Source organism: Centroberyx affinis, unplaced genomic scaffold (assembly GCF_046629955.1).
Source record: "Centroberyx affinis isolate AG114_WGS23_722 - 3 ecotype Tasmania unplaced genomic scaffold, CSIRO-AGI_Caff_v1 ptg003262l_1, whole genome shotgun sequence".
Lineage (NCBI taxonomy): Eukaryota > Metazoa > Chordata > Actinopteri > Beryciformes > Berycidae > Centroberyx > Centroberyx affinis.
The window spans coordinates 372,501-382,055 of record NW_027281285.1 but is presented as its reverse complement, the minus strand read 5'-3'; the positions used below and the strand labels follow the sequence as shown (position 1 = coordinate 382,055).

Genomic DNA, 9,555 nt, shown 5'->3' with positions numbered 1-9,555 from the left:
CTACTTCACATGTCTGAGTGTCGGGTTAGCACTGACCGCTTCCAGCAGGCCGGACAGAGTGGGAGTCCTCAGCATCAGAGCGTCAAACACCTCCTCCGACTCCTTCCTCACATACAGGAGGACTGAGAGAGAGAGAGAGAGAGAGAGAGAGAGAGAGAGAGGAGGGAGGGAGAGAGAGAGAGGGAGAGAGTGAAATAATAAATAATAAACCTTAGTGCAGACAGACATTTTTCAAATCCTCATCCTCAACAGATCCTGTAAAGACAAACTGAACAAAGAGTTAAACGACAGCAGCAGAGGTCTCACTCCCTCCATCTGATCTGACAGCGGCCTTCTGGGAAGAGAGAGACAGAGAGAGAGAGAGAGAGAGAGAGAGAGAGAGGGAGAGAGAGAGACAGAGAGGCGACAGAACGAGCTTGAATGATACTGAACACCCACCCCACACACACACACACACACACACACATACACACACACACAGACACACACACACACATATCCCAATACACAGTGCTGACTTCTCATTTTGCCCTACAATTGTGGCTCGGCTCGGCTCAGCAGCAGCAACAAGAGCGCTCTGCTCTTTGCTCTTTTCCAGTTCTGCCCCCCTTTTGTTTCAACCCCCCCCCCCCCCCCACACACACACACACACACACACACACACACACACACACACACACACACGCCTCCATCATATACACTACACGTCTTTCCCTCCAAATCCCCGTCTTTTCTTTTGCTGATTACGGTAGTAGGGCCTGTTGAATTATTTAAGGCAGTCAAAGCAGCCAGAAAGACCCCCAGTGCTCCCCAAAGAGATGATCTGTCTGCTGAGAGAGAGAGAGAGAGAGAGAGAGAGAGAGAGAGAGGGAGAGGGAGAGGGGGGGGAGAGAGAGAGAGAGAGAAGCAGTGGAAGGTAAGGTTTTGCTGACATGTGCAATCTGTCACTGAAACGCATACCTGTACACAGACCCGAAGCACTTGTCAAGCTCTTGTTCCCTCTCTCGCAGTCTCTTTCACACACACACACACACACACACACACACACACACACACACGCACACACTCTTAGGTAGACTCGCTTTGCACTCATGCACACAGATAGAGGGACTCTCGTATCCAGATACAGACTCACGCACACACATTTACGTAGGCTAACATGCAGTGATTTACACACATACAGGAGGTTGCATCCAGATTCACACACACACACACACAAACACACACACACACACACACACAGGCACACACCTATGCAGCCTAGCATGCACACATATACACCCATAGAAAATGTTATATCCAGACGCATGCACACAAACATACACACTTATAGATTAACGTACACTAATAGAAATGCATAGAGAATCTCTTATCTAGACTAAGACACACACGCACGCACGCACACACACACACACACACACACACACACAGTTATCCAAGCTAACATGCACAAATAAACACACAGAGAATTTCATACCCAGACACAGTTAGATACATGCCTATGCAGCCTAATATACACAAATACAACCACATACAAAGCCTCACACACACACACACACACACACACTGACATGTTTTGGGCTGCCTACTGTGCAGTCTCTGAGCAGTGATGTCAGTGTTGCTGTGTGTACAGTAGCACACAGCAGGGGGTCGTGTTGAGGAGGTGGGTGAAAGACATAACACTGATACATGCTTTTATCCAAAGCACCCTCAAGTCCCATGGGTGCAAACATGCTCAGCGCGGACGGTGCCAGTGGGAATCGAACCCCTAACCCTGGCAGTGGTAGTGCCCACACACACACACACACTTCAGTTCCTATCTCTGTGACGTTCCCATATCTGTCCATTTGAATCCAAATAAGCTTTATTGGCATAACATAACAGAACAGTGTTGATCACACAAAGGTTTTGATGTCTTTACTATTATCTGAAAAATAGTAAAAATAAAGAAAAATGTGTGTGTCCAAACTTTTGACTGGCAGTGTATGTCCTATTTTAAAACTAAAGTCACTAACATTACAGTTAGTAATCCACAACTGCAATAATGTCTGAAAATCATTACAGTCATTGCTCCAAGTGTTGTGCATGTTTGTGCACCCAAGAATAGACTGCCTCATCAGTCAGTGTGTCCATGGGGTTGTTCCTGTCACCAAACACTGTTTTTGCCACAACTTTATTCTCCTCTATAAAAAAACTCAGCTATATTTAGACCTTGGTTTAAATTTTTTGTTACTTTTGTGCAACGCCTAACTGATTTTAAGGAATTATTTAGGATAAGGATGAAAACTTGAGGACATGAGGTGAATTTTTGCAACTGATTTTTTATTCTAAGTAAAGCTTAAGTGAATTTTTAAGGAAAATTTTAAATTAAGATGCTTCGGGCGAGATTTATTCATTGGCAAATTTCAGTTGACTCAATCTCTCTGCATTCCCCCTTGGCTCTCTCTTCCCCTCCCTCCCCTGTCTCTCTTCCCATCCCTCCTTGCTCATCGAACTCTCTCCCACCTCCTCTCCATTCCCATCCTCCCTGCTTACTCTCCCTGTTCCTCTCTCTCTCCAGCAGCTCCAGGACGGCTACAACAACAACAACAACAACAGCAGCAGCAGCAGCAGCGGCTCCCAGCAGTGCGTGTCCCAGCCGGCGACGCCGGGCGGCGCCCTGCCGGTGCCCTCCCCCCTCTCTCCCAGCCCGGCCAGCCTGTCCTCCTACCATGGAGACGACAGCGACAGCATCAGCAGCCCCCCCTGGCCCCCCAAGACCCCCTCCAGCCCCGTAAGGACAAGCAACCTCAAGCACTGTTGGATGGATGGATGGATGGATTGGTGTATACATAGACTCATGACTGGACTAGAGAGAATATATAAAATACAGCAAAGACTAGTGACTTATAGATCAGTGGCATTAGTCTTCAACAACAAATGTATTTTTTCTGAAACAAATGCACAAAGCGAAAAAAAAAAAACACCCACAATCTATTTCCACTTAAGGACAATAATGCCAGTACAAGCTGTTAGTTTGATTGATTTGCGTGTTTATGAAGCTGGTTTGATTGAAGGATTAATGTGTAATTACGTGATCAAAAGCTTTTCCATTTACAAGACCACAGAAGTATTTCTAATCCTGGAGCGAAGCCAGACCTTGTTGTGTGGGATTGAACTTTGTCCAGCTGGTTGAACTTGATGGATATGATCGTAGAAGAAAATGCAGCCTGCACACTTAACAAAATGCTCCCAAGAAGTATTGATTTCAACTTGGTCGTTTCTAGCGAGGGCCTTCATCAGGATGTATGGAGATGAGATGGAACTTTTGATGATTTTTGATGAAATTGGGATATAAACATACGTAACGGGAAAAACTATGCATTACAGCATTATTAGTGTGTGCAAAATAACAGCAGTAGGACTTATCGAGGCAAAGGAGAAATTAGTGCATAATATTTACAATATGAAAAATATACCAAAAGTACAAAATACAAAATAACATAATAAATACAAAGATACCAACATGTATGAAGTATAATATCAGTCACGTTCATAAGTCACGTCATCATGGCAAGCCAACTTAAGCCTGATGAGTTTCACTTCAGATCAAATAAATATTTTCTAGGAGCATTTCGGCAACACTGAGCAGACTTTGGTGTCTTTCAAACTGATTTTTTTCTAACTAACTTCCTCTCTCCGTCCCTCCCCCAGAAAGCCAACCCCAACTCCTCCACCCTGAGCGGGGAGCGCATCGCCCGGCTGTTCGAGCTGGGCGTGGAGCCGGAGCGGCGGGGCTGGGTGGAGCGCTACCTGTCCTTCATGGAGGAGCGGGGCACTCCCGTTGCCCAGCTGCCCGCCGTGGGCAAGAAGCCGCTGGACCTCTGGAAGCTCTACACGGCTGTCAGGGAGATAGGAGGCCTGGCCATGGTAAGGCGTGGGGAACACACTGGGCGGTCTGCCATGTTAGGGGTAATAGTTGAAAGTAGCATCACTGTAATCGCCAAGTTGTGCAGGGATTTGCCTTGGTGACATTAGTGCAGAGACACCTGGACAACTTAGAGAGTTTAACGAAGCATGCTGACCAGGTATATGCACAGCAGGACCTCAAATAGACAGCTGAGTATACATATCACTCTACCCATGTACATTTGACATTCAATATTCTATAGCAATGTGCATTCAAGCAGCACAGCGTACAGTTGCAGCCGTAGAGAGATGTATTGTGAGTGATTGATGCATTGGTCTATTGTACCGTGAAGAAGCTACACTGAACAGAATATCTCATTCTATTCAGTATAGCTTCCTCACATAGTATGAAATAAACTACGAGTGTCGGAGAACCTACAGTACATTGCTGGAAATGTCAAAGTGTGCAAGGTCTGACAATGCAGTGTAAAAACCCATTGGATGGTAATAAAAAGCGTGGGAGTAAAATAGTAATAGTAGCAAGGTTCACAGACAGACAGAGAGAAATCACAAAATGGCATAGGCTGTGTTCTTTTTGTGCTGTTAGATTCAAAGCAGCAGTGTTGAATTATTTGCAATACTAGTGAGTGTAATGCAACTATGTGTTCATTTTTCATACAGAAATATTAGGTGCCCAGTCATGGAATTGATTATATTGATTAAATTCAGCCTTCTTTGGTCTAGCACGCTATGGGCCAAATGGCTAGTTTGTGATGGATACCACTAGTAAACAGTATATACAGCTTGATAACAAAGTGAAGTCCTTGAGCACAAAGAAATGTACATGTCTTTGCCCCAAAATGTCTTCCCATCTGCCCATCCTTTAACCTCTTCACCTCTTTTCATCCAAGGTGAACAAGAACAAGAAGTGGCGCGAGCTGTCCACCACCCTGAACGTGGGCACGTCCAGCAGCTCCGCCAGCTCGCTGAAGAAGCAGTACATCCAGTATCTGTTCGCCTACGAGTGCAAGATGGAGCGGGGAGAGGAGCCACCGGCGGACAGCAGCAGCAGCGGCGGCAGCATGGCTGGAGGAGACAACAGGAAGCAGGTCAAGATCCAGCCGCCTTCGCCCGGTAAGGCCCGGTAACAGACCGGTTCACAGGCGTGTTTACGACTCCGCTCGCCCATCTGGCACCAGCCAAACAACAGGTGCTGGTGATCAAACGACAGGTGTCGGAAATCGTAGGAGAAACGGTGATCTGTATTCGTGAAAATGTGGCCCGTGTGCTGGGAGAAAATACAATGGCACCACAATAGAGGCTTTGCAGCTGTGGCAGAAATCTCCTAGGAACAACGGCTGGTACCATCTTGGAGGACTGGCCATGCACAAACTATGGCTGAATACATAACAACTGGGCTAGAACAAGAGATATCTAAAAAAAGATAAATCGTGGGTGTAGAGCCATACAGTAACCTTGCAGGTAAAGGTGGACTGTTAATGTAGATTTGTTTCCAAATGTTGGTTACTACGATACAGTAAACTTTAGCCATAGCTTCCCCTAGTATCTACTCCAAAGACTCTTAGTTGTAGTTTAAGAAGAGTTAACTTGAACAAACAGTTCAAACACAGGGTTTTGGTTTTGTTAGTTAGCTAATTAGCCAGCATGCTAACTTAGCAAAGCAACTCATGTTAATACAGTACAATAATGTCAAGATGCATCTATGAGCCACGTAACATTAGCTAATGCTCAAATCAGATGTGTTAACCACATTTGGCAACATTAGTAAGCTTAAATTATGTAAACACAATATCGAGCAGATGTATTAGTGATGAAATAATTTGTCCCCAGCCAAAAACGGCACATTAAGTAACCATGTCTATCCACACTGTTGAGACCACACATAAATTTAGAAATACAATCAGCTGTTGAGCTGTGGACCTCCAATATGGCTACCAGAGGGTGCATTACAACACCTAACAGGCTTCTGTAGTTTGAATATTATAAAGAAATATGACAAAGGAAGAGGAAGCGTCATGAGAGTGTAGAGTTATCCTTCGTAATATTTAACACATGCTCAGTTTGGTTCTTTGTGTCACAGGACATTGAAAATCTAACACTGAAATCTTACAGATTGCATGTTCCACTAGAATAAAGAACAGTACAGTGCAACAGTTATGTAACACCACAGCGTGGCTGGTTTGGCAAACGCACAGTACTCCCAACAAGAGATGAGAAGTCAAAATGAAATCTCTCAAGAAAAAAGTGAAGGTGAGAGGCCGACTGTTAACAAGCCACAATAGCCGGTTGTACAGAAGTATCATTATATTATCATTAAAAAATACACCACACAGACATGCAACTTGAATACATTAACACATCTGAAAGCCCAAGAGAGACAACTGAGCATCGATGCTGTTTTGATGAGATGATGCTTGGTTAATGAAGGTGAGCAACGATATTACCACCACTTGCTATGGGGGTTAAGTAATATTGTTTCGGTGCGACGCCATCACACTAAAGGGTATGTTTTTTTTTATTTTTGGCGCATCCCCCTGTTCACACCGCGTGTCTCTAAGCACAATTATGACGTGAGGAGCAGGGAAGCAGCGAGAGAGAGTAGACAGAGATATAGAGCGGTAAGGTCACGTCTCTAATTTGCAGCGGTGATGAGAAAAGTGACCCCGGCTTTTAAATAGAACATCGGAGCACTTCACCTGCCTGAGACGCTGCAGATTGCTTTTCCTGGTGGGTGGAAAGGAGCGTCTGCCTTCATTTGCACTCACGCACACATACGCAGATGTACAGTACACATGACCCACACACACACACACACACACACACACGTATGAACACGCGTTCTCTCTCGCTCATAACACTTTATCATGCATAATTCAGCCCCCTCTCACCTATTCAAGAGAATCTAACCTCCTCAATTTCACAGAATCTCATTTTGCCCACCTCAGCTGATGGAACTACGGGACATAGTTAACATATTCAGAGATTGCATCTATATTGTGAAATATGAAAAAGTCAATACTTGTAATCCCAGGACCGCCTTTTGGATGTACAGTGCTCGCGCTGAGAAACTGATTGAAGTAATATCCTCTGCATATGATTTTACGATCCTAGTGGTGCTAATGCCCTGCTAGACTGGAACAAGAGTCTCCTCTCTCTCTGAGGTGCTCTACAAAAGAAGACAGGTGCTCCAGTCTGCATACAGTGCAAATAAATATCCATCTTAAGAGGCCATTTAAATTAGTAGCAAGTCTTGATATCTTCAACAAGTGAAAAACAAATCTGCCAATGGGATGAGATAATTTCACTTGTTTCCAGTGCAAATTAACTTGTTTCAAGTGACATTGAAGCTAGTGAAGTGGACCGCTTTATTGTTTTGTTTTTCACTTGTTTTAAAACCAATAAGATTTGAAGACTGAATAGGAGACTCAATGACTTTTTTTGCAGTTGCCTACCACTTCATTCATTTAAAATATGGTGGTTGATGACAGTTCTGTTCTCGCCCGGACTGAAAAGTATTACATTCCAGGGGCCAGCAAGCTAGAAAAATTCACATTCCATTTTCTTTTTATACTTCTATCTTATTCTACTATCTATCCTTGGCTGCTCCCAAGTGCAAACTGCCCCACTGACACCCTGCCAGCCTATATATAGACTGACAGCCCAATGATGTCACCAAGGGAGCTTGTCCAGCGGGCCGGTGGGGGGGTGGAGGATGTGTGTGTGTAGTGGTGGTGGTGGGGGGGTGGAGGGGGTGATTAATGAGGGCTGGAATGTAGAACGTAAACAAACGCGACCTCGCCGTCACCTTTCATTCACAAAACTGGCTCGGCTGACTGACTTTTTTTTTTTTCTCCCTCAGCCACTACCCCCACTCTGGATTATGTCACCCGCTGACACACACACACACACACACAGGCACTCGTGCGTGCACACACACACACACACACACACACATCAAACGTCACTCTTGCACACACACACATACAGTACATGCGCATACACCCTTTTTTTTCTCTCATTGCCTCCTGCCATTTTTGTTCTCCCTCTAAATGCGGAGCGGAGGGCACTTGAGTTCACGCTGCGCAAATCCCCCACCCCACCCCTCCTTTCCCCGCTCCTCCTCTCCATCTTCACCCCCCCACACCCACACCCACACCCACACCCCCCCCCCCTCCCCACCCTCCAGGATTATGTATCTGTCTGTCTGCCCGCCAGCGTCTGAAGAATGGCACACCTCTTAACCTTGGCTAACCCCACCATTGTTTGCACTGCTCCACGTAAGCGTGTGTGTGTGCACGTGTGTGTGTGTGTGCGCATGTGCGTGTGTGTGTCTGCAGACGGGATTTCCCAGAAAGTGAAGAATCCCTAATGCTCGCTGCCCCTTCTTTGCCCTCTCTCTCTCTCTCTCTCTCTCTCTCTCTCGCTTTCCTTCACTTCCTTCCTCCCTCTCTCCCACCCCTGCTTCAAGCTCATCCCCTCCCATCATCCACTGGGATAACCATCTCTCTCTCTCTCTCTCTCTCTCTCTCTCTGTCTCCTATGATGTAGAGGCAGGGGGTATCGTTGAATAATTCAGAATTAGCATGAATTTTTAAAGCCTTTTCTCTCTCTTTTTCCTTTTTCCTTTTTTTTTCGTGGAAACGTGCGGTGCAGGGAAAGGCCACGGAGACTGTTCCAAAGGCAGGCTTCTTACGCTAAACGCTCATTAGGACACTCTCATATTCTCTCTTTCTCTGTCTCTATCATCTTTTAGCCGGAACAATCCACACTTTCCATCAAACCTGCTTCTGAGAATTCACATCCCTCGGTTTTATCTGGTCGGGGGTTCTTTGTGTGGCGGGCTCTTGTAGCGCTGCGGTGCTTTCATTTCCCAGTCATCTGAACTGAGCAATTCATAGAAATCTGGTGTCATAACAATAGAGCACGCTCACCCTTTTCTAACCCCGTTTTAGAGTCTCTGTGTGAATGGATGTATTTTTGGTAGGGGGGAGGTCACAAGCACAGATGGGCACTCTCTGAAGTTCCTAACTCAAGTACAGGGGATGTGTGCTGAAGCATAAGCTCAAACGTAATATACTTACACAAATGCACACGCTGGTACAGACACACTCACATATACACTATCCTTGCTTTAAATACATCTGTGCCCCCCAGCTCAGCCCTCCCCATGAACCCCTCACTGAGTTCATGGCACACCCCAACAAAAAAAAAAAAAAAAGAAGTTAAACCATCTTCAAACAGCTTCCAAATAAAGCGCCGTGCTGCGACCGCCTGAGTGGGCAATTCCCTCGGAGAAAGCCTTCTCTTCTCTCTCTCTCTCTCTCTCTCTCTCTCTCTGTCTTCTCTTCCTGCCTCCTTTCCCTTCGTCTCTCCTTCCTCTGGCCCCTCTCTAGCAGTCCCTCCGTTCCCTGTTTCCTCTGCTTTCGTGGAGGTTAACCGCTTCGCATAAGCTCAGCTCTCGTGTAGGGCATCGCTGTGAGTGCTGTGAGCCTTAAGTCCAAAGTTATCTCCCTAATACAGAACCCTGCTGCGGCTAAAGCCCACCGCGGCCCCTCTAACTTAACTAAACCGGCTTCAAGATTCTATCTGGAGACATGAGGGAGCCCTGCGGTCTGAATGTGTTACGCTTTTTACAGTGCATTTTGT

At 45.8% G+C, this 9,555-nt stretch overlaps 1 protein-coding gene across 1 annotated transcript in view; it reads left to right on the top strand.

The window, feature by feature from the left end:
- Window positions 1–2,560: 2,560 nt before the first annotated feature.
- The window catches only part of LOC139660248 (AT-rich interactive domain-containing protein 1B-like), a gene marked incomplete at its 5' end in the record, with an annotated part of 16,814 nt that continues 9,819 nt past the window's right edge, over window positions 2,561–9,555 (top strand). The window contains 3 exons of the mRNA XM_071538346.1: window positions 2,561–2,773; window positions 3,694–3,909; window positions 4,800–5,022. Coding sequence (XP_071394447.1) covers window positions 2,561–2,773; window positions 3,694–3,909; window positions 4,800–5,022 — 652 coding nt within the window. The remainder of the gene's footprint in view (window positions 2,774–3,693; window positions 3,910–4,799; window positions 5,023–9,555) is intronic.